Source organism: Bactrocera latifrons, unplaced genomic scaffold (genome assembly GCF_001853355.1).
Source record: "Bactrocera latifrons isolate USDA-ARS-PBARC rearing strain unplaced genomic scaffold, ASM185335v1 scaffold_56, whole genome shotgun sequence".
NCBI lineage: Eukaryota > Metazoa > Arthropoda > Insecta > Diptera > Tephritidae > Bactrocera > Bactrocera latifrons.
The window spans coordinates 1,351,749-1,378,384 of record NW_017537223.1 but is presented as its reverse complement, the minus strand read 5'-3'; the positions used below and the strand labels follow the sequence as shown (position 1 = coordinate 1,378,384).

The 26,636-nt window shown below is 36.9% G+C and overlaps 1 protein-coding gene across 2 annotated transcripts in view; it reads left to right on the top strand.

Annotated features, from left to right (window-relative positions):
• The window catches only part of LOC108974480 (homeobox protein orthopedia), a 59,187-nt gene extending 32,821 nt beyond the window's left edge, over positions 1–26,366 (top strand). Inside the window, exons 5-8 of one of the 2 annotated variants that reach the window (XM_018942338.1) lie at positions 18,175–18,379; positions 18,678–18,803; positions 23,475–23,638; positions 23,861–26,366. In XM_018942338.1, the coding sequence (XP_018797883.1) occupies positions 18,175–18,379; positions 18,678–18,803; positions 23,475–23,638; positions 23,861–24,247 (882 nt within the window). In that variant the 3' untranslated portion in view covers positions 24,248–26,366. The remainder of the gene's footprint in view (positions 1–18,174; positions 18,380–18,677; positions 18,804–23,474; positions 23,639–23,860) is intronic. The other variant, XM_018942339.1, reaches the window with a different exon arrangement.
• The last annotated feature ends 270 nt before the right edge of the window (positions 26,367–26,636 follow it).

Genomic DNA, 26,636 nt, shown 5'->3' with positions numbered 1-26,636 from the left:
AAAAATTTTTTCAGGAAAACGACATTTTGATTAAATTTTATATGAGCTACCCGACTTTGTTTCAGCGAAGTTTTCTACAAACGCAGGTATGAAAGGTGAAGTAAAGATGGCAACGGTTGGCTGTAGGAAAATCTTATGAAATGGCTTTGCGTTTTAACGGTCGCAAATGCTGTGGGGTCTCAGAAGCTCTTTGATGCTTTGCGTGCCGCCTCTTTTAAAGTGTATTCAAGTACAACTGCCCTCATTCCTTTTTAATCCATAAATTATCTTAAGAGATGGCGTTGAATTAAAAATTACTTTATGATTTCTTTTATATTTGTGTTGAGGATGGGAAATGGGATCTACATTCTAAATGAATAACCAATGTTAATTTAACGAAAAAATGGTTTGTGAAAATGTGAAAATACCATTTTGTTTTATAGTTTTGTTGCAAGCAAGTCGCCTTTGTACTCACAGAAAACAATATCAATTTAATTTTCGAGAGCTTTGATGTCTCTATTAGTCCTTTCTAGGACATGTTTGAGGAGGATTGCATGCGTGTTCTATATTCTATATTTTAAACTTCGAAGACACGTTCCTTGGCATCCAAAGGAGGTTAGTTATTCTGATTGAGATTGAGATTGACATTGACATTGGCGGAAACGTATCATTGTCATTGCCACAAGACGCCATTTATAAATAACCTATAAAGAACTATAACTAAGCTCCAAAACTTAAATGTGGTGCAAGCGATTGTAGTGGTGAAGGCAGCGGCCCACGATGTATAAGAGTGAGAAATTGTTGAAATTTGAGTATAACATCCTGCGACTGGGCTGAGAACCCGGCGGGTACTGCGTCGAATAGTCTCAGAGCTGACATTATTGTTGGTGTTAATGCTGGCTCCATTGATTACAGAAGATATTTTGTCTAGGAAAGGCAGCCTTTTAAAAAATTGTACTCTCTGAAAAAATAAATTTTTCCAACTTAGAGTTTTTATTAAACACTTCAGTTTGAACTTTTTAAAATAGTTGAGATGAAAAAGCCTCATAACTATCGTCATGAATTTGCACTTCTTTTCTAGAGTGCGTTTGTGGACAACTGTCGAATGTTTCCATTAAACATTTAAATAACCCCGAGTTATATTCACCATCTTCAAGCACATATGAAACTTGAGGCAGAAAGCAAAAGAGAGGAAAAAGTGTGGATTAGTTTTTTAATTCGGCAATGAAATTTCATTCTGTAATGTGTGTATGCACCACTATAATATCCGAAGAAGTGGTGCTTAAAGTTAGTTTAGGCATAATTTTTGTACGGTAAACTCTACGACCAATTAACTCAAGACTCATTGCCATAACTAATATAACTGTATGACTCTTATCAGTAGTACCTCACTCTTCTGCCTCAAAGTAAAAAGCTAATTTTTTAACCCAATTAAATGCAATTAAACATCGATTCATCATACAACGTAGCTACGAAGTAACATTAAGTGGTCGTAAGTGTATGTCGAAGCTTTTATCTAGACCCCGTATCATAGATCCACTAAAGTGTTTATGGAAAAATTTTTATATAAATTTGTAAAGACTATAAAACTAAACCTGCGACGTTGTCGGCTCAAAGCGGAGCACTAAACGACACAAAAACCCACAAATGTCATTTAAGAATATTAAAGGACATAAAGAAAATCTCGCACGCATTCGCTTTATGGCAAATGAAGCAATTTTCAAAGCTATTCCGCTGATACGGTAAATTTCATTGAATTGTCTATGGCCGATGTGCGGTTGCGGCAAGCTGATGTTTGTGCTATCGTGTATGCGATGGCGATGCGAAAAACGCGATTTTCAAAGAGAGAAATCAACGAGTGGGAGATCATAGAAATACGTTTTTATATGAAAATGCAATCAAATAAAAAGCTGATATTTTCACAATGCTTAGGAGCCGCGGCAAATGGGGAAAATATGAAAGGCAGTACATATTAAATTCCACACAGTTTTATCCAAACGAACTAAACTGGAAACAACAACTAATTTCCAGCAAATTTGCCACAATGCATGCACTTTCCCGCAGAGCGTGTATACCGGCGCTAAGAGTTCACTGGAAAGCCTCGAATATGAAGTTGTGTTTGTACCGAAACGACCAAATAAAACCTCCGCCACCCACAACACATGCTCAAGCATAGAGAGCAGCAGCAGCTTAGCAGCGCGCATGCGTTCTGCTGGCTGCTTTTCTTGCTCTCTGTTGCCGCTTGGGATTTGCTGTTTCATCCGCCTGCGACACACCTGCTTTTAAGGGTTGCAAAAATGCATTGTGTTTGCTTTCACAGCTCGCTTTTGCGCTATTGTGAATGCTTCGCTGCGTTTTGTCTGCAGGTGAAATTCTGCCAACATTCCACGCTTGCCTCCACCCATGCAGTATTAGTGTCTCACAAAATAAAGAAGACGTCAGCGCACTTCCGGTTGCCACTGACAATCACTGCTTTGGGATTTTGATTTGAAATTCCTGAAACAATTGACGACTACAATACAAACAATATAAACAACAAAAGCGACAAAGTGTCGGAATAACAGCGCCGAGCTTACAATGTACACTTATAGCTATGTATGGTAAATATGTAAATCGAGCAAGCAAAGCTTTCGCTTCACTTCACTTTGCTCTTCGGGACGCTAATAATTTAAGGGGAAACAAAAATGTTGAAAAAATTAAAAAATATTAACAATAATGAAAAGCATTTTAAATCCTAATTTCGATGAATTTCTTTTGATTTCCACTTCTGAGATTTTTTTTTTCTAAGTATCGCCTTAGTGATTCGCGACTTTAGCATCAGACTTTTGACTACAACTGTATTGTTCAATTAGAAAGCAATTTTCTTTGAGAAGTTCTTTAAGGTTTAAATGTCGAGAGTGTGTTTTCATCCATACGGACGACATGACCCAGCTATTGTAGCCGGTGTCTTTGAATTCGCACCAAGCAGCAGGACGGGTGTAAGGAGTGAATGATTTTGGTAGAGTACTTTACTCCTCAATTGCCGACTTAGTACGCAGTAGCTCTTATAGAAGATGGTACCTTCACTATTTGGTTCAGGAGCTCGAATTGTTTTCTCCAGCAGCAGATTGAAGAAGTCACACGGTAGGGAGTCGCCTTGTCTGAAACCTCATTTGGTGTCGAACGGCTCGGAGAGGTCCTACGGAAACTTGATGGGGATTTTGGTATTGCTCAACGTCACTTTAGTCTAAAAAGATCTTTATCTTGACTGGGTCACTATGATCGGTCAGCTTGTATGATAGTTATATGCTATAGAAGTCCGACCTGCAAAATTTCCTCGAAATTGTAACCTTTGCCTTGGATAACAATTCATGTCACATTTCGGGAAGACATTTCGTCAAATACCAAAGTTTTCCATAGAAGACAATGTATTTGATGGATCAGGTTGCATAGCAACTATATAATTTAGTGTTCTGATATCGGTGGTTTCGACAAATGAGAATACATTTAAATACAAGGACGAATGAAAAATTTCCGATTAATATATCAAGAAATTAAGAAGTAGTTCGCGTATTGATCAGATTGAATAACTATAAGATTTTACTGCTTCAAAAACTGAACGACAGATCTTTCAGAATCAAAGTTTAGTCTAAGAATAACTCGATAGAAAAGAGTCATAAAAGCTATGAAAAGTTTTTGAAGGTAACCTAGAGAAAAAAGGACGCTAAATAGCAAGAAACTCCAAGAAAGCTGAATTAAACTGGTAAACATATTTAAAGCGACACAGTTTTTTGTCCAACAAAAAAAACTCGTTTCATAGCTTCACATTCTTAAAACCTTCAGTGAAACTTATAAACAACCGTTACTACTGAACACGAAAGTGAAATAAAATTGCAAAAGTTGTGGCCGAAAGTAGGAAAATAAATCCCACATCAGAGATGATGAAAAGTTTCGACCAAACCCCCAGGGAAAGAGACAGACAAAGCACAGCGCACGGAGAGAAGCGTATTCGTCGGCGTAAAGCCACTGAACACCAACAAAAAGGAAATAAAAGCAAATAAAAATGAAATAAATGGCAGCGGTGGGTTGGCGGAGGCAGCGGTGAGAGCTTGGCGCAGCAAGTGTCGCTTGGCTTGATCGTAAAGCAGGATTTAAAGGATACCATAAAATAAATCGACTCCATTCGTACCGTATTTGGGGATAACACACACACCACAAACAACACACACACACGCAGAGGAACGGCGGCGTAAATGAATGTGAGTGTTTTCATAAAAATGCTTTTGGCTTTTGCTTTCCGCTGACTTGCCAAGCATTCATTTAACGAATCGGCGGCGCTGTGAGGCAACCCGAGTGTTTGTGCACGTGTGTGTGGGCATTTGTATTGTGTGCGAGTGTGCGGGAGCTGCTTGAATTTATTTGCAATTTCATTGTGTCCAATAATAACAGCAAACGCCAAGGCGCACATAATAAGAAAATTTCATGCGAAAATGCTTCGCTAAATGAAAAGATATTGGCCGAAAAGCGATTTTCATAAACCACTCAATGCGCATTTAAAGTAAACGAAAGGATAAGCTGCCCGCTCACCAGCATGGGCAGGACGTGCGCCGACAAGGACGGAGGATATGTGTGCGCTGAACTCATAAACTCGAATGTGTAAGTAAGTGGCTATCGAACGCTTGTGTGATTGTTTGTGTAAACGAAGGAGCCGCTATGGCAAGTGGCGGCTATGTCTGAGGGCTGGGGCAATACTTTGCGGGCAATAATGCAGTTGATAACCGATAACGGTTGCATAAAGCTGATGACATTTTCATTGCGACATGTTAAGTAGCTTCGCTACGATTTTACAGTTTTTCTCGATACTGTGGTTTCGTTGCATGAGCAAAAAGATTGATTGTTGACATTAAATCGGTCTGCGGCCCAGTGGTAAATCGGAAACAAATTGAAAAATGGAAAAGATGAGTCGGTAAGTGCTGGCAATGTTGCGGAAATACTTGGAAATCAAATTGAATTTTGATTACGGCACGTTGTGCAATAACGCTTGCCGCACAGCGTTGCAAGTGTTTGGCTTTTTTTGCGTTTCTGTGCTGGCTGTGATGACTGTGGGCAATATTGAGTTCTCTGATGGTCGCTTAATAACAATTTCATATTTGCTTTGTAAACTAATCAAAATTTCATTTGTGTCAATCTTTTTCCGTTTTTGCTGTTGTTGCGACCAGCGCTCGATAGTGCCACTTACCGCAGCTGTAGCGGATCGTTGTCACATCGTAGTTGTTGTTGTTGCAGCCACTTGCTTCGAGTGCGCGTGCTTGTTTTGCCCATTGTTGTTGTAATCGCGAAAATGTCATTGCATTTGTCATTTGCTCTTCAAAATGCCATTTTAAGCGTGTGGTTGTTGTTGTTGGTTTTCGCGTACGCGATTTTATTGAAAGTTGTTAATTGAATTTGAATTTGAATGGATTTTTGATGTTTTGTACGCAGTGCATGGAATTATTTGTGTTGGCGATGTGCACATTTCTCTCACTCGTTTTGTCATCAACATTTATACCCTGAACAGGGTGTATTAAGTTTGTCACGAAGTTTGTAACGCACACAAGGAAGCATCGCAGGCCCTATAAATATATGTATAAATGATCGGTATGTTGAGCTGAGTCGATTTAACCATGTCCGTCTGTCCGTCCGTCCATCCGTCTTTATATATACGAACTAGTTCGTCAGTTTTTAAGATATCGTTTTGAAATTTTGTAGACCTCATTTTCCCTTCAAGAAGCTGCYCATTTGTCGGAACGGCCGATATCGGACCACTATAACGTATAGCTGCCATACAAACTGAATGATCGGAATCAAGGTCTTGTATGGAAAACTTTCGCATTTGACGTGGTATCTTCACGAAATTTGACATGGATTACTGCTTCAGGTAATAACATAATCTCCGAAAAAATTGTTCAGATCGGTTAACTATGGCATATAGCTTCCATACAGAGTGGACACGTAGTTAGTAAAAGAAATGCACCTGTGAAGGGTATATTAGATTCGATGCAGCCGAATTTAACGTCTTTTCTTGTTAATATTTTATTTGGGAAGCGCGAGCAGAGTGGGTTTGAAAGGACAAACTAAATATTATGGCATCCCAATTTTTTGGGTTTAATTCGTCCTCGTTGGTAGCTTTTCGCTCTTCTTAAAATTTCATAAGAAAGGTGTTCTAACTGTGGTTGCCTTGCTTGAACCTAATTCAGTTTTGGCGATGAAGCTCAATCAAGGACCAGCGTTTTTCTATGGTATGATGTATCCAACCGAGGTCGAAGTTCACTTCAAGCCGAATTTCATCACGGTCGTCCAATATCAATTCTTGTTCCGGAAGCCATTAATGCTATGCGCAAACTCATATTTCCAGATCGTCTGGGACCTATCGTGAGCTAAAGACAACAATCGGTATAAGTGGGACTAGCATACATTCAATATTGCATTTGTCTGTAAAATAAAATTGGCTCACGTTAGGTCTCACACACCCTACAGCCGTTATTGGCAGATTGAGAGCGGATCGCTCCCACTTATCATCTTGTGGTCTACTATTAAATAGCTGGGCTTCGCAGAAGCTTGACCAGCGCTGGGCCACTTTCGGTACGTGTGCTGTCGCGAAATCCTTTTGGCCCAAGATCGATCTAAAAGGCCATTTCCCAATTGACATCCACACAGTAAGGCTAGGAATCCGACCAGACGCTATCTGCCGAAGCTTTATGGTAGAAGATGAGGTGGAAACAACTCAACAAGGTTACTAAGCGTTTAGCAAATTTGCACACATCACAAATCTAACCTAACCAAACCGAACCCACACACCCAAAAAAAAAAAAAAAAAAAAAAAAAAAAAAAAAAAAAAAAAAAAAAAAAAAAAAAAAAAAAAAAAAAAAAAAAAAAAAAAACATATTTCATTGATAAATGCAATGGTTGAATGTTTTTTAAGAAAAAACTGGAGAAATAAGTGAAATCAACCGCCGAAGACAGATCAATGCGAGCTCTCACACAATGAATGAAACGATTGTATTTTTGAGTACCCAAAACATCAATTTGATGAGTCATCCTCCGTATAGTCCTGACTTGAGATCGAAAGACTTTTTCCTATTCCTGTACTTAATAAATAAACTAAGTGGCCAATGTCGACACTTGAAGAGACGGTTGATGCATTCAGAACGCATGTCTAGGTGATACCACAGTTAGAATGGCAAAAGTGCTTCGACCATTGCTATAAACGCATGCCAAAATGTAGATATCTTAATGAGGAATATTTTTAAAAATAATGCAGCATTCTTCGATGATTAAAGATTTTTTTGTTCTCTAATCCCGAAATATAAAAGTCAACTAGTATTGTGAAAATATGAAATTATGAAAAGAGATTGATATCAGTAAAATCCAAAAAGGAACCACGGAGACTTCAGAAGAGTTTTTCTTGTAGAAAAGCGCGAGTACTACAGTACTGTTGAGCATTAATTTAGGATCTTGAGATCGAGAAAACTTGCCTCAAAATAATCATACGTAACTGTCAATGAAAGAAACAAGTTATCATGTTAGTCTCAGAGAGAGAAAGCAGAGGCTTCCCGCGTTTTCTTCAGCGGGTCGAAACGTATCACATGTGTGAGTTTTTAGCTAGGAAGTACTTTGCCATAAATATCGAACCAAAATACGCGTTTGGATTAAAAAAAGATCATCGAGAGGAGGGATCGCAGTTACATTTGGCATCCCGACCATAAACAATTTTTGTGCTCTAATTTCTTAATACCACTCCTAATGAAACCTATAATAAATATATGAATCTTTATTCGACCCAAAACCACCTTTTTATTAAGGATTACTTTGAAATATGTAAAAACTATTTTGATAAATTGTTAGGGCTGTTAACTAATCTGCGACTTGAACATATATTTCCACTTAAGCAAGCAATTTTTAAACCGACTCTCAAGACCACTTCAACACTGCTGACTTTTTGACCACGAACCAATCAACTAGCATTGTTAGCTGCAGAGTAACACCTCAACTAAAAAAAAAATAAGCAAAAAAAACAAAGGCGWAAAGCCAGCAGCTAGAACATAAATCAACAAAGCAAACAGCAAATTGGCAAATCTGGAGCGAATAATAAATGAAGTTGAAGTTCATGAAAAGGCAATAATGCGGCTAATGCCTTTGTGGCAGGACACGCCGTGGCCGCGGTCACAACACAAATTGAGAGGGTGCAAAGGCATTAAGCGCGCCCAGGCACAAGCGCACACACACACATACACCGACTGTGGCGTAAGAACATATGCGCGCTCGCTGGCAAATAAAGGAAGTGAAATAGCGCGAAATTGCAGCAGATAACCGAATAAATAGAAATGACAGAGGGTGAAAATGATATCCGTCTGCGAGCAAACGCATGAATCTGCGGAAGGGAAGCGGCCACACAGCAAATGAGCAGTGAAAAAATACAATAACAACGCTATTGTTTAGGGAAGTGTTTTGATTTGATGCTCCTCGTTGCGTTATTGTTGGTGTTATTGCCGCTGATGATGCGGTTTAATGGCGGTTAAGGGAATATTATGAACCTGTTGGGTTGCTCGTCAAATGAGCCAGCAGCTTGCGCCGTAAACAACACAAGCGAAGTGTGAATGCCAAATGTCAAGGTTGTTCCTGCCACCGTTGCTCCGCTGCTAAGCCATAAACACACACGAACACACACACGCGTATGTACGCAAAGAAATTGATGCGGCAGCAGTTGTTATTGTTGTCGTTAGAACCCAGGGGTGTTTGTTGGCCAAATATGCTTTTGTGCCAGACAGCAACTAAAACTGTTCGGTAAGGGAAAAAGCAACAACAACATGATTTGTGTTGCTGTTAGTTTCTGTATTCTTAATGTGGCAACATTAATTGTGCATTATGAAAATGTGTTATTAAACACCTGTTATTATTATTGTGGCGCATAATTTATTGATTGCTTTCGCATTTATTATTGGACGAGTAAATATTTGTTTGTTTTCACAGTGAAGTGAAATATACGCTTCGTTTGCATTCACTGGGGCATTGCAGTTTTTTGATTGTCTTATTGAACTGAGAAATTCCGCCATTCATTTAATAAATGGAACTATTTTGGCATATAAGTGCGTCAACTAAAATTATAATAAAATTATACTTAAATGAGAAATATGTGATATAAAATAAGCTAATTTTGATATAATGAGTTGATGTTAAAACATCGAACAAAGTTTCGACCAATTTCAGTCATATTCAGCGATATCAGTATCGTACATTTTGTCGGGTGGAAAGTCCGAAATTGTTATATATTCTATATTAAGGACAGGGAAAGAGAGATACTATTTTCAAGTAATTTTATATTTTATAACTCACACATTGAACGACATGTTCGGCATAACGTTTGTTAGAATAACAAAAATCAATATACAAAAGTTTGTAGCAGTTATATGGGAGCGGAGGCAATTGTCAGACTAAAATCACATATTTTTGGCAATCAAATAYACTATATCCAATATTCTACGCTCAGTTAATTTTGCTAAGATATCTTACGTATTGACTGTCTGTTATACCTTATTGTAGGTGTAAGACAGTGACAGATTCAGCGGAAGAAATTGGCAAAATTTTCATACAATAAATTTATTTTAAGTTACGGAAATATAACTAGAAAGATGCCATTTTACTTCAGAACAAAAAAGGCTGTGTCCGGTTTTGAATATAGTAAATAATGCTAATACCACAGAAGTTACAAAGTGGAGCAATGTACGCTGATTAAACTGTTAATAAATGCAATCAGATCCGTAACTGGAAGTGCTAAATTTCAATGGACGCGGCTTGAAAGCGATCTTAAACAAGTAAGGAAGGGCTATGTTCGGGTGTCACCGAACATTTTATACTGTCATTCAGGCGTGTTTGTGAACCGATTTCACCCATATTTGGCACATGTCATCAGGGTGTTAAGAAAATATTATATACCGAATTTCATTGAAATCGGTCGAGTACTTCCTGAGATATGGTTTTTGGTCCATAAGTGGGCGACGCCACGCCCATTTTCAATTTTTTAAAAAAGCCTGGGTGCAGCTTCCTCCTGACATTTCTTCCGTAAAATTTAGTGTTTGTGACGTTTTTTGTTAGTCGGTTAACGCACTTTAAGTGATTTTCAACATAACCTTTGTATGGGAGGTGGGTGTGGTTATTATCCGATTTCTTCCATTTTTGAATTGTATATGGAAATGCCTAAAAGAAACGACTCTATACAGTTTGGTTGACATAGTTATAGTAGTTTTTGTAGGGGGCGGGGCCACGCCCACTTTTCCAAAAAAATTACGTCCGAATATGCCCCTCCCTAATTCGATCCTTTGTGCCAAATTTCATTTTAGTATCTTTATTTATGGCTTAGTTATGACACTTTATAGTTTGTGGGCATGGCAGTGGGCCGATTTTGCCCATCTTCGAACTTAACCTTCTTATGGAGCCAGGAAATACGTGTACCAAGTTTCATCATGATATCTGACGGACGGACGGACGCACAGACGGACAGATGGACGGACGGACAGACAGACATCCGGATTTCAACTCTACTCGTCACCCTGATCACTTTGTATATATAACCCTATATCTGACTCTTTTAGTTTTAGGACTTACAAACAACCGTTACATGAACAAAACTATAATACTCTCTTTACCAACTTTGTTGCGAGAGTATAAAAATATATTCAATTAAGTACAAAGTCAGCGTGTTTAATATTCTTCGCCTTAAAAATAGTATTATATTTTGGTATTAGATGCACCAAAATGAGAGGAATACACAAGAAATACAAGCAAGAATATTTAGCTGTATATTTAGAATGTTGGGATACCTAGCACCAGCTTTGATATTACAAATTGCTGAGTATAGTTCCTTTATATTCTGCAAGGCAATATACGAAAGCATTTATTTAAGTCAAAGCAACGATACTCATCGCAGCCGTGGACAAATTTCAATTAATGAGTGGGATTTTTTGCATATGTGATATTCAATCTCTAACTCATTCACTCAGCGTGATTCTTCAGAAAGAATCGTTCAATCTGGCAACGGCATATGATAGAAAAGCTGAGGAATATTTCGATCCATTTATTCAGATACGAGAAAAATGGCGGCAGAACTGTAAGTTCAAGTGGCAAACAAAACGTGAAAATTTCTATGTGAGAACTTGCAAAGGATACTGAAGCGTCAGCGTGCAAGAAGCGTTTTTCTAGAAAGGTATTAGATGGATTTCAACTGAGTTTGCTGCTTCCGGAAAATGATGTGCTTTGAAAATCAAAGAAATCGAGAACCTTGTTTGATAATAATGACAGCTGGCAGTGCCATTGGAGGCAGAAGCAAAAGTCAAAAGGCAACAAGTTGTTATACTAATTCTGCGTTTTCCAAGCATATTCTGCACATTTCGTGCGTCGAATGCGAGCTCTGTACGCTCTTTTTCGACATGGCTGAGGACGAAAATGCTACAAGATAAATTGATCGGCCTGGCGTTGCTGGACACGCACCATGACATAAAAGTCGCTAAAGAAGAAGTTTCCGAAAGATTCTAAAAACTTGGCCCATATCATTTTGATTGTGAAATTTTTTTATTCAATACACGAGCTGACTACATATATATTGCGGGTATGTCGCCCGCACGTCTACGATTTATAATGTGTTTTTTCAATTTAGTAGAATTTGATCTTAGAAGGTCGCTTTGAAACTTTGCCACCATGATGTTAAACTGCATAAACTTCAAGTAATATAATAATGCTCATGTTTCAGGGAAATATTTATTTAACCAAACACCAAATGTCTCCCCCTCCCTAACCTAGATCCGCCTCTGTACATATCAATCTCGATTAGTTTCATGTGAAACAAATGTCCACAAATTGTAAATAAAACGTCAAATATTTAATTATTCATCAACATTTATTTTCTTCAAAGTAATCTCCCCCCTTTCCAACATTCGCAACGAGTCCACAAACAAAATTTGGTTAGAAATACAAAATTTTAAACAAATTCTTTGTTCGAAATTGTTATCCTTTGTAAATAAAGAAATCGGAAACATCCGTATCCAAATCAAGCAAGAACTCCATTCGCAACTGAAATAAATCTTATTGGCAATGAATCCTTAAATTTTACCTTTATTTTTGAAGTTTTGTAAAAACTAAACAAATTTTTAACAAATTCTGTGGGTAAATATATTACAATAATTTTGATTGAATTTCTAGAAAACGAAAAATAAAAAATCTGCGTTTTTCATTGGCCTCAATACCTAAATTTAATCATATATTATAAAAGTCACATTCTTTTTGCATTTTTCAACACGTGATACAAATGAAAGGTAGGCCAATGCAAAAAGCGACAAAAGAAATGCATTAGAGGCGTTCAATAAAAAGTACCGTTGGAATTTTTTTTGTTTATATCGACTCCAATTGCCTGGGTACGAATGCCAATAGTCGCTATTTGCCATACACGGTCCCCAGTGCCTTAATGTGTAAGCATGTCTGTACTTAAACACAAGCGCAAATCTCAAACATGAAGTCATGTGAGGCAACTTTTCGATTAATTCGCCGAGCATGTCCCATAATGTATTTGACCTGATTTGGTAAGACAGATACCCACTTACTTAGCTTTTGGCTTGCCGTTATTCGGGTCGTTCCGCCGCTTTAATGTGTTTTGCATGCTCATCATTTCATAATTTATTCATGAAGGGATGGATGAATGGATGAAGGACGATGGCAGGGCGGCATTCAGCGTCAAAACAACAGTTACAATAGCCCCGGATAAAAAAGTCAAAAATTGACAACAAAAACAAAAACGTGCACAAAAGGTACGGCGAAAAATCAATGTGAGAGACGACGCACACCCTGAAAAGTATGCTTCTTGCCGCTACACACGCTCTAAAAGAGGGGGAGGAAAGGCGCGAGGCAGCAAGCAAGAAAATTTAAGCGTCTGATTTTTAACGCCTCTTTAGCTTTCAACGCCTCCACGTTGGCTGGTGGTTGCGCCCAGGCGACGTGCGCTTGGCGATTGGCAATTTAAACGGCGGCTGCACGCCATAAAGTAGGCAATGATTTGCCTATTTTCAACACAAACACACATACACAGGCGCAGCTATTTTTTCACGTGCCAGCCACAAACGGAAGGGCATGTGAGAATAATAAAGTGTGGCAGGAAGTGTGAAAATATTGCAAGTAGTTGTGGCAAACAAACCCAAATGCGCCTAAATGCATGCTATGCAAAGCTCAATTGCTTAGCTAAAAAGCCCGCATATTTGTTTGTGGTCTGCTTTCGGCAATTTTCGTTTAGCATTTTTTACAAGTCACACTGCAGGTGTGCATGAGTATATGTGCGTGATTACTCCAAAGTGTTTGCTTGCTTGTTTGTGTGTGTGAGTGAACTTAATTTATTAAATTAAAAGTAAATGAATGGACCATCCACACGCACACCTACAACCTCCATGCATAAAAGACTGAGGCACACACACACACACCCAATATTGCATGCTATTTCTCGCCATTCGACACGCTCGTAAAAGAATACATAAACAAGTCAAGGTCGCAAAAGCAGTTATGACCAGCCACATTTTTGTGGCAAACACGGAGCTTTGTATGTGTGTGTCTACCTGTGTATGAAAAATATTAAAGGTTTCGTTTATATTATGAATGGGTAAATAGAAGAATATGTTTTAAGATTTGAGCTGTTAAATTTCTCAACGGTTTTGAAATTAATGAAATAATATTTTTAGCTTTTTGAATAGTTGATGTTTGCTCCTCTGTTTATATCTAACACATACACGTTCTAAAATTGTGCAACGCTTCCTATTTACTGTTTATAAAAATGTATTAACCAATACACACCCATTCATAAATCCTTCGTTTATTAAGCACACCACCGAACTACCAGCTGGTTTAGTTTTTGTGGTGGCAGAGAAGCTTCACACATAAAGACAGATGGAACGACATGGTCTCGACAAAACAACGAAACAGCGAAACAGCGAAACTCTCCAGAGACCAAACATCAGTGTTACAAGTAAAGTCACTTTGCACTTGCAGTTCCAAATACTATTTTGGTGTGTTTTTTGTTGGTGTGCTGTATTTGCACATTTGTTTTTGTTGTAGAAGGCGTTGTTAAAGACTTTTGTTTGGCGAAAAGTAAGTTTTGCTTTGCCGCTTGATTCCAACACATTCTTCCGATTCAATCATTTCGTTTTTGACTCTTACTTGCGGCTTCCTGAGGTTTGATGAAAAAGTACACTGGAAAAACTTGTCCAAGTTGTCAACAAAAGTGATGTAGATGCTGCTTCCGGTGAAGTTTGCGGAAGTGAGAGTGTATTGCCAAAGTCATAAAATATTGAAAAGCAAAATAATAAAGAGGGTGTGAGTAAGTTTCAAGGATTTACAATATTTGTTAAAGAATTTAAACTGTTTAAAACGAGCTCATAGACCTTTGAGTTACAAAATATTTCTCTTAAGCATATATGACTGAGTTAAAGATAAGAACCAACTCAAACCGTTTACAATCATTTTCTTTCCAAACTTCAAATTTACTTTAACTTATTTAAATTTTTTTGTTTATATGTAGGTGTAACAAATTGGTTATTAGTATTTTTTATAGAATAAGTGTTAAGTATTCGTGGGAGAATAATTGGAAAATATTTCAATTTAATTCCGAAACGAATTCGTCAAGGCTTCACTGCAAACACACAAGATGCATCTTACCGGAATGTGCAAACATACACACACGTTCTTAATAACCATATTACATATTGTGAAAGTACAAAGTATTATTTAAATTTTTTTATGATTCATCAATATTTATTTTGTCGCCTACAAAGTAGTCAGTCCTCGAAACACTTTTCACAAGAATTTTTTCAGCTTCTTCAGCGAATTTTATTTTATCTTGTCAATCGACAGAAAACGGGTTCCACGGAGCGCCAATTTGAGTTTCGGGAACAAGAAAAAACCACACGGAGCCAAATTTGGTGAATACGGTGCTTGATCAATGGTATTCATTGCGTTTTTAGCTTTAAATTCGATCCCAATCGTGGCTCGATGCGATGGGGCATTATCATCATTTTAATCCATGAATTGTCCGTTCACAATTCGGACCGTTTTTGACAGATAGTCTCACGCAAATGCCTCAATACCGTCAAATTGAACTAATTATTAATCTTCTATCCCTCCTATCAAAAAATAAAATAAAATAAAAAAATAAAAAATAAACCAAAGACATCACCTTAATTTTTGAGCGGCTTTGGTGTGTTTTTTGGTTTCAGCTCGTTTTTTCCCTGCATTCCGATGATTGTTGACTTGCTTACATGTTAAACTCGTAAGCCTTATCGGCAGTTATAATGATCTCCATGAATATGGGATCGGAATTCGCATGATCAAGCATGTCCAAAGAGACCTGTTTACGGTTTGAAAAAATTCATCCTTATCGGAACGTGACGAGCAAACGCGCGTTTCTTACTAATATCCATCAAAATAATTTATCATTGTGAGAGATGCCAAGCTCTCTTGTCGTGTCTGACGATTTTCAAGCATAATTTCCTTCACTTTTTTAATATTTTCATCAGTTGAAGAGGTGGAAGGTCGTCCAGACAGAGGCCTGTCTTCAACGATCTCTCGACTGTCTTTGAAGGCTTTGTATCACTAGTAGACTTGTATTTTTGATAAAACTAAATCACCGTTAGCCTTTTCCAAGAATTCCGCAACAAAATTTGGTTAGAAATACAAAATTTTAAACAAATTTACTCGATATTTTATCCATTGCAAAAATCGCAACGCACTCCTGAGGTGTATCGGCTTAAGTAGCTGCTGCAATAAACTAGCAAAATACATCTTTTTCAAATAATATTTATCTGGGAAATTTACTTCTTTATTTTGCGAAGACTTCTACCTTGAACAATGGATTTCGGGTTTTCAATCAGTGCTACATATAGTATATCCTCTTTCGAAACTTGGAGTTCATACATAACTTTTGGCTCTACAGGAAGGTTAATCTATTCTGAGCTCTGGCTGCTGCGAGATTCTCATTTCGCAGATTCAAGATTGGGTACTAAATCAATCCAAAAGTCTAATCTCGTAGCTCCCCGTAGTAGGATTCTTATATTATTTGGAGGTTACATACCAAGTTCAGTGTATCAGATCCAAAATCAAATTATGTATAGTTCTTGATGAAGCAGTATTGAAAAAAAGATGGGAGGAGGTAGAAGAATGTAGAGCGTCTCCCAACGTCATTATTGTTGATGGAACCTTTATTACGCCATAAGTGTAAGTATTGAAAAATATGTTTCGATGGATATCGCAAGCGTAGCCAGATCCTTCTCCACTTGGTCCTTCCAATGGAGTGGAGTCTTCCTCTTCCTCTGCTTCCCCCGGCGGGTACAGCGTCGAATACTTTCGGACAACATGACCTAGCCAGCGTAGCCGCTGTCTTTTAATTCGCTGAACTATGTCAATATCGTCATATATCTCATACAGCTCATCGTTCCATCGAATGCAATATTCGCCGTGGCCAACGCGCAAAGGACCATAAATGTTTCGCAGAATTTTTCTCTCGAAAACTCGCAACGTCGACTCATCAGTTGTTGTCATCGTCCAAGCTTCTGCACCGTATGGCAGGACGAGAATTATGAGTAATTTATAAAGTTCGGTTTTTGTTCGTCGAGAGAGGACTTTGCTAGATATCACTTGATTTTGGAAATATGAAGTGGGTGGGATTTACTGTAAAGTTGGACAATGTAAGTATTGTTATTTCCATGAGTATTTTCAACACCGAATTAGAGAACTGATAGAAATTTACTCTGAAGAGATGCAATTTTTAAAATGAAGACTATTTAATCTGCACATTATTAGCAGCTGAAGCGATCAACCTACGGAAATAGAGAGAATTGTTTGCCACAAAAACTAGAAATTGTTATACAATGGTAAAGACAAACAGGTGCGGATTTCTATTCGGTCCAAGAGTAACCACTCAACAGTATTCCTCCAAATTACGACAAGGTTTTTTGCTTTCACTAAAACATCAAATTCAAAAAATTGTCTGTGTTTAAAATTTTATGTACAGAAAGCTTTGCTCACGATATGTCTATGTCCTTACCATCACGCTAAAGAGGTTTTAAAAATCATTTTACAGCAAACTTCTTATAGATTAAATCTTTTTCGGACGCTACTTAAATTTGTATCATAGAAATATGTCCACACTTGACATGACTCCTGTTTCCTTTACAGAAATTTCGAAATCAACCAGATATGCAAATATGCAGCAATATATGTACATATGTATGTATATATGGATGTTTCGTGTAAAGGATTGTCTCACTTTTGACGGCATCTAATAGCTGTAGCAGTGTGCTTTGCTGGGGAAGACTCTACGGTTTGGGAAGTTTAAGAAGTGAAGCGTCACTTACCTTTGTGCGTTTGTCGAGCTGTCGCTTTCTCTGCAATAAGTGCTCCTCCTTTGACTCCTTTGATTGGACATGTCCACACATATCAAAGGTACACACCGACACGCATCGAAACATACATATACATATGTATATATATTCATACAAGTCAACATATAATTGCTTGTTTCCTTGGTTGTGTGTTCGCTTCGAAGGCTTACAAATTATTGCCCAATCTCTTGCTTCGATGTAACTATCTGCTAAATATATATATGTGTATGTAAAGTATGCACATTTGTATGTATATTTATGTTCAAGTGTGTCGGTGGTCAGCAGTGTTTATTCAAAATATTGATTGAGCGACGACTCCAAGTGGTTGGGTTTATGAATATTATGTGGTTAGGCGAATTTGCATACAACCGTGTATGTGTGTGTGCGTGTGTGGGCGCGTGTGGGCGCGTGTGGGCGCGTGTGTTTGTGCAAACTATGTCGCTACAAGTGTGGCGGTTATTTATTGTAAAATATGTTGCGGTAGTTGCTGCGTTGGTCATGTTGAAGCCGGTAATTGATCTTGATTAAAGTTGTGTTTTCTCAGCTTGTTCAACAACGGCGCTGTGTGCCACTTACATATGTACATATGTGCGTGTGTGCGAGCAGACATATGTTCGTTACATGTTATGTATGCACTCATGTATTTACGTTTGATTATTTGCGCACTAGTCCACTTGCATAGCTCTCATGCCGGACATTCCTTAACTGACTTCTCCAGAAAATTTAATTTGATTAGAAATTTGCATGAAATTATTGTTTAAATTTTTTGCAGGTTTGGTTTCAAAACCGGCGCGCCAAGTGGAAGAAGCGCAAGAAGACCACAAATGTCTTCCGCACGCCGGGCGCGCTGCTGCCATCACACGGACTGCCGCCCTTCGGCGCCAACATCACCAACATTGCCATGGGCGAGGGCCTCTGCGGTACCGGCATGTTCGGCGGTGATCGCTGGGGCGTGGGCGTAAATCCGATGACTGCAGGTGAGTTCTTCCAACATACAATACATACTGAGGACCGTAGAAAAGTAGATTAATAGAGGAATTGCATTTACTTTAATAGAGCGTAAATTAAATTTGAATTCAAGCCATAAACATGCTGCTGTGAAAGTAGCAATCTGTCTTAATACCTATAAATTACAGCTTCTAATAGTCAATCTAACGAAGAACTAACCCGCTTATTCTTTTCTTTTTCTTTTTTTCTCCTATTTATGCTTTTGTAACAATATTCATCCTCTACTCTCTCTACTAATCCTGCAAATATTACCGTAACAAATCGAAGGTTTTGGTCAACTAAATCAATCTTCGCCGCTCTCATCTACAATAAATAGTGGTCTTAATTCGGGTATTAACATTGGTTCCGCAATGGGTGCTGGCAGCTATCAGCATTATGGACTAAACGCTTTAGGTACGTGTATATGATATATGTAGAATAACCACAAACTTATTAAATAAATTATTTCAATTCTAACTAAAATTTCCTAACTAACAATTTTTAGTTTGTAATATATTTGCATTTTAGTGCACTGTTAATCTTGATAAAAGTAAAGTCTTCAATTCACAAAGCTTTTCCTCACACGAGTGGTGAACAAAATAGTATAAATAGAAACAGCTGATTTCTATTCAGATTATATTGATTGCAACATGAGTGCACTCAATTGCTCCTATGGTGCTTTTTATTCCAAATTTTCTAAAAATTTTGGCATATATTTCAAATAAATTAGTTTGAATAATATAATAATTATAGCAGGAACAGGGGAGAACGCAGAATCGTGGCCCGTGTCAGCTGATACGATCTATCTTATGGGCGCTCAATGTACGTGCACAGTGAAAAACGCTACTCCCTTCTCTTTTTGACGTAGGATGACGTGAGAATTCACGGCATTTGGATTTTTGCCGTAGAAACGTGTCAGCTGATTGCTCTCTCACAACGCAGGGTTGCCAATATCTATATACTGTAGTAATTATCAAGTTTTATAATTCAATCTGTTCAATATGTTTGAAATTTTCTTAAAATAACTCCAAATCAGAGTCGAATGATATTATTTATAAATACATAAACTATTTTTAATAGTTTGTTTTCAGTTTTAGCATTTTATATTATAAAAAATTGTAATTGAAAACACAGATGTGTAAAAAAATATATATGCGTATTGAGCAATGGCAACATTGTTCAAATGAAAACAAACAAAGGTGGCTGATATCTGCGTTTTTGCCACGTTTTTCACTGCTCACACATTTTGCCGATGAGGAAGGAAAAGGAAGGAAGACAGTAGCGTTCTCCACTGTTCCCGCTATTATTTGTATTACAATAACACCCGCCACGTTCTTATTAAAGTTTCTTCCTCTGTTGAACTGGGAAACTTTATTTCTCCTCCCTTCACCTTCCCTTCTCGAAAGGGACGACTGACTTGAGTCAAGTTGACGTTGTTACCTACACATTTCTGGTATAAGCCACATATATTTAAATGTCGTTTAACAATAATAACAGAAGTAAAATATCTTCCAATCCAGAATAAGATGCACAAACAGATATTTACTTCATAACGAGCACTGTAAAGAGCATTTGACATCTTCACAACTTGTAAGGAAAAGAGCTTTTTATTTCAGTCGCAGAATAATGCAAAATGCTTGATAAATTCCAAATTTTGACAAATTATAAATCCATTGAAATTTTCAAGTGCACAGAATAGGGGTGTTAGAATTATAATGTAAAACTAATAGCTCTTGATAATACGATTCTAACAAAATAAATTTCTTAAAAATGAATGTTTGTAAAGAAATTGTGTTTGCCTCTAAATTACATAGGAAAAACTTAAAAATTTGTTTTCGTGTTTTAAATTTTTTTTTTTACATTTTTTATGATTTTAAGTTACCAGGATTTATTGTTCATCCTCCTCAAATATAATTAATACCTTGTAAAGAAAATAGTAATACTCTCGTTTTCAAGGGGGTCATCTCCACTTGCAAGTCAGGAACACGTTTTTTAGTGATTTTTTTGAAGACTCATCTTATTTAATAAATATATAAAAATAATATGTATTTAAAGAATTTAATGTGCTTCAATGATCAGTGATTCGTTTTAAAAGATCGACCTCATATTCTTCGAAATTTTTCCAAACTATAAGTGCATTAGAGCTGGTCCACTTATTTATAAAATCGCATATGCGGGGAATACTCTATGAATCATTTTGAACAACTTTGCCTGAGAGATTAAAGGTCCAAAGCCCGTTTCGAGTCATATTTTCGGTTAATACTGTAAGAAATATCGCACAAGCCTTCACTTTTTGAAAACCGTGGTATAATGATGCTGATCTATCATGGAAAAAAAGAAACCAAACTTCTGGCACAATTCGGGTCATATAAGCTAGTCGAAAAAATCTTTTTGTATTTCTAATCAAACGTAAAGTTTTTTTTTATATTTATAATGAACGCTTGGATCATAATCTTTTTCGTACATTATTGTCATCTTTGATCCACTTTTCGCCTCCTGTTACCATTCGCTTCGGAAATGATTCGATTTCATTTCGTTTCAGCAAATAATCACAGATATTAATTCGGTCGATTAAATTTCATAGAAAATCCATGTGGTATCCAAACATCGAGCTTATTTTTGTAGCCAGCCTTTTTCAAGTGGTCCAAAACCGTCTGATAAAGAATCTTAAGTTCCAGAGCGATGTCATGGCTGCTTGTGTGATGTTCCAGGTCAATATTTTCTATAATTTCAACGACTTTTTCAACGTTAGGTCGACCAGAGCGAGGTGCATCTTTTTCATCGTCTCCATGAACTTCACAAATTATTGGTGGCTTGCGTGGCATTCTTCCCTTTTAAATTTTCAAAATATAGCGAATTTTTTCATTACTTTCAGTTGTAGCCTATTTCAGCTTCACCGAGTTTATTTGTTTTTGGTTAAATAAAGCTTAATATCTCACCTTTCCAGCACTATATGGTATAATGCAATGTGATTGGTAGCACTGGTAGCACGACGAAAATATACGAAAATGCTTTTTCGACTACCCTATAATATCATTTTCGCTATATTGTAGACCTTTTTTTTAAGTTGTCAAACTTACATGGAAAAGTGTGAGATAGAAATATCCAAGTACTTTCTTCTTCATTGCCCAGCTTTTGCATATTTTAGGTTGAAACATATCGATTTTCTCACCTTCGGCTAAACTGACATTAATTTTTCCCACAAATTTGTCGGTCGATCAAACGACCCTCTGATCAATTATATAGGCGTTTCAGGCGCCACAACAGATCTAAGCTGTTTAAGTGAACTCCCTATACCTGAACCTTTTCTCTTAATCTACTTTTTACAATCGAATAACTATTAATCGTTTTTTCGAGTTTGTAAAGTCTTCAAGTTCCTTTAGAGTTCAGGTTGACACCGACCAAAGATCGCTTTTTCCAAACTTAACGGTGGTACCACATTAGTCTGTACACTACGCTTTTTCTTTCAATTAAGAAAAGAGCAATACCCTGGCTAACCAGTTAGTTTTCTCTCAGAGAATAAGCGCCAAAGTCCTGTAGCGAATCTGTGGATCGAATGGATATTCGGCATTCCAATAGTGTGATTATTCAAGAAACTAGATGTATGATTTCCTTATAACATTTTATAATGCTTTGAGCTACAATACATTTCCTTATGTCGAGGTACTGTGTTAGCTCGTTGTAGGAAACTTTTGAGCGGCAACTGAGTACAGCAGCAGTCGCACCAATGATAATGCCTTCACCTTCTGAACGTGATTTTTATCAAGCGGTATTTTTAGATATCTATGGGGTTCTCTTACTCATAAAACTCATAAATGGAAACTTTCACTGGTTCACCTGCATCTTTTATCGGAGCGTGAGGGCAAATTGAGGAGGTGAGAAATTCATTAATATGCTGATTTAGACAACAACAAGACCTCCATCAACCAAGATTATCGGTGGTACTTGGTGTAACGGTCCTTGCTTTACTAAAAGTCATATTGTTATGTTTTAACTAAGCGCAGCTAAAATTGATAGAATGTCGACCATATTTTCTTAAGAGTGGAGGCAAGGCCTGGACCGTGTCCCCGATTCTACACTGATAATTTATTTATAGACCCTTCTTTATAGAAATAACAATTTTTAGCGATTAAGTGTTTTTGTTATTTGAGCGACCAGCTCTCCAAATAAAGTCATCGGCTCGACAACAATTCGGCTGTATCTTTCCGGTTTCGAAATCTGGCTGTTGGGGGCACGTAAAAATACTTTGCAATAACTATTGAGCTACTTTACCGATTTCGGTCAGGAAATTTATGCCTTTTCTCATTCATAGTGAACAAACAAATGACATACTCGTTATTGCAAATGGATTTATTGTTAATTTTGTATTTATTCAATTAATAGAAGTGTGTGCACATGGCCTCCAATCTGCCATTGTGCTGGTCTCCACAAGGCCACAAATTTTCCATTCATCACTTTAATCGTTTCTAATAGACTTATCTCAAAGAAAAATAAATAAATGCAAATCGGCGATGTCGCAAAGTATCATCCTGTTGTTCTTGTACCTGCAGCAGAACACAACTCTTCTATTGAGTTTTTTCACAAATTAACAAATTTGACAAATCTTTTGTAAGTAAACCAGTTTCCAGAGAATTGATTAGACACGATTTTACTCATTTTGATTTGCTCCAAAAATCGATGAAAAAGAATTACAACAAAATTATTTTTTCCACCAGTGATGAATTCAATTATTTGCCTTTACAGTTAGCAACAATTCTCTGTTGACAAAATGGAAAAATGGAAGGGTGCAAACAATGCCCCCGACATTGCCCGAACTGTTGTAGACTTAGGTGACACATACCCATAGACCCTTGTGTTTGCTTAGTAGCTTGGCGACAGTTTGGTTGCTGTTTGCTTTCGCATTCCAGCGCTAATTGAAAATTTGGAGACGAGTCCACGATTTTCTTATGTCTCTAGAGTATTTTCTTTTGAATTACGTATTTATTCTTTTATTTGATTGTATATTTCGAGAAGACGCAGCACAAGCGTGAAAATGTCCATGTTTGCGTAAGGAATTCTCGATTAACTCTTTTGTTCGCTTTTCAGGTGATTCGATGATGTATCAGCACACGGTTGGTGGCGTTAGCTGCGGCGCCAGCGGCTCGCCCACCACGACCACGCCTCCGAACATCAATTCGTGCTCATCGGTCACACCGCCACTGTCGAATCAGCCGAACGCGGGGCCAAACGACATGAATGGCGACCAAATGGTGTGTATAATAGGGGATGAATGTTGTGCTCGAGGTGAATGTGGTGAGTTTAAGTTGAGCAATCACACAAATGTCCTTGTATGGTGAAAGTGTAGGATATTTGCTGTATAAGTGTCTACAGGACATATGTATTTTGACTGGTTTGTGCATCAACTAAACTCACCACTTTCAACATGACGTTATCAATTTCACTACACTAACTTTTGAACTCCTTCTTCACAGGGTGGTCCACCACATCATCAGCAACAACCACCAACGCCGCAACAGCAACAACAGCAGCAGCAACAGCAACAAGCCCACCAACAAAATCACCACCATCAACAGCCACCACCACAACAACAACAGCAGCAGCAACAACAACCCCAGCCACAACATCAAGAACATACGGCAAATAATGGTGGCTCCCACATGGTGCCACATTGCCACCAATCCATGCAATCGCCATCAGATGGCGGCAATGTCGGCGAAGAAGATGTCTGGCGAGGACACAGTATAGCCGCCTTGCGGCGCCGCGCTTCCGAACTAAACGCCACATCGGCGATTCCATCGTATTTGCATCACGCGGCAGCCGCTCACAACAACTACGAACATCACAATTCGGTCTACTGAAATTTGTTGAAGAGCTTTGAAAGCTTTTCGGATTACGGTTTTCCCAGTTGTGGGAATCATGAGTTCTAGCATGTGACCAAAGCGGATGTTGATGGCAATGGTGGTATGGCGCAAGGGTGGTGATATTAAAACAACAACCCGGTTGAGGATGACGGTTACGTGATGGAATAGAAGAAAGTTGAAACGCACAGCAGTTCGGCAGCCACTGGGCGCGCAGCAGAGTACAGTGACTGTAAGGGCTGTGGTGAAGTTATATTTTTTGTTGAAAAGTTTACACAGAGCCTAGCAAAGAACCGAACGAAGTATACGTAAAAAGTGAACTGCAAGCATAATGCAATTTTAAAATTAAGATTCAAAAACAAATAAACTTGTATGCACTGTATTATGACTTAAATTGTTTGTATGTAAGTACTAGATTAAAATATATACACAGAAACGAAAATATACTGAAATTGTGAAAGGACGGAGGTAGCAGAGGTATTGACCAATACTTAACTGAAACAGTGATTTTTTGATTATTTTTTTTTTTTTGGTATTTTAAAGAGACAAGCGTTTTTAAGTTCGAAAGTCAATAGTTTTTCGCACACACCTTTGTTTTTATTTACTATCTGTGAAAATGTTTTGTCTTTAAAATAAATAACTTCCTGTAATAGTTGAAAACATTGCTACATACAACCCCAGTATCTTATATACAGTGACGCAAAAGTTGATTGCTAAAATTCTTATTCAAAGATTTAAAATGAAATAAAACTTTTCAGAGCTAAAAAGTTAGATAGGAAAATAAGCAATTTTACCAAATCCATTTTCAATTTAACGCTACACCCGTGTAAACTTCTGAGTCACTGTATCAGCTGTCAGTTTCGATAATTGAAACTAAAAATTTGTTGCAAAAAATATTTAAAAATTAAAGTGTATATAAAAATTTGGGTTTTGTTTAAAAGTGTCATACTCTACTTAAGCATATACTTAACGAATTAAAAAACGCAATTAAAGACTATAAAATGTAAAAGAACAAATGTATACGAAATGAAGAGCAGTGAACGAGTAATTATAAATTATCAAATTAAATTTAAACTTAGTGACTATATTTACATATATCTATATACATGTTCCCAAGTAAGTTATTACATAATTAGGTGCTAAGTAAATGTTAATTAAATTCACATATAAATAAAAAATCACAATAAAAAGCCGAGCGGAACAAAACAAAACAAAAGCTTCTGAAAAGGGACAAACATAATTCTATATACAAAGTTACACGACTATGCACGAAGTATACGAAGGAAATATTATTCAATGTCAGCATAATATGAGCTTATGAAATTTTCTTTGAGAAATTTGGAAAAAATAATTATTTGAATCTGCAAATAACAAAACGACTTTTTTGTGGCTATTGGACTGAAACAATTTTTTCAACAGGTGAAGTTCTAAGAAAGTAATTTCTCTTTATTCGAAGTTAGTCTCAAAAATAAAAACAAATTTTTTGTGCGTTATTCGAAGTTAGTCTCCACAATTTGAATAGTTTTGATATGAAGTTAATTGAAGATTTATTATTAATTATGTACATATATATAGTTAGTCCTGAGTAAGAAAAAATATGGGCATTATCCACGTTTTCCTCTCATTTGAAGGCTGTATAATATTTTTCGGTCAGGACATTGACAGGTGTTATAAAGTTTCAAAGTCCAGTCAGTATTTTTAAAATATAAAATTTTTAATTGTAATAGCAAGATCCGAATTTGTTTACATACATATATTAACTATGCTGTAAACGAAAATTTTTCCAATTTTTTATGTTTTCGAATGTCCGATTGTTTCTGTTCTATAAAATTGTCCGAAAATCTGTTAACCAGTTAACTTTGCGGATTAAATAAGCGGATTCTGCTTATATTCTTATTTTTTTTTTTTAACTATAATAAATAAAATATTTCCAATAAGTCAAACTTCGAACTTCAAAAAAAACAACAAAACAATATTTCGAAATTGGCTAGCTCCGAAAAACGAAAATACTTTTTCCTTGATAACTGTACGTAATAAACTTTTCCCTATAAGTCAAATTTCGAATTCCAAAGAAAAAATTTCGAAATCGACCAACTTCGAAAAACGCATAAAAATACTTTTTTCCATGGTAACTATAACTAATAAACTTTTTTCCATTAATTAAATTTCGAAAAAATATTTCGAATTTGGCTAACTTCGAAAAACGAAAACAAAAATAATTTGTATAATTTTTTTAGTAACTATAACTAATAAAAATGTTCTCCATTAGTCAAATTTTGAAATTCGAAAAAATATTTAGAAATTCGAAAGAAAATGTCGAATTTGGTTAACTTATTTTATTAGAAATCCAGCTCTTGGAAATATTGTTGTGTTCCAATAGCAGGTCGAG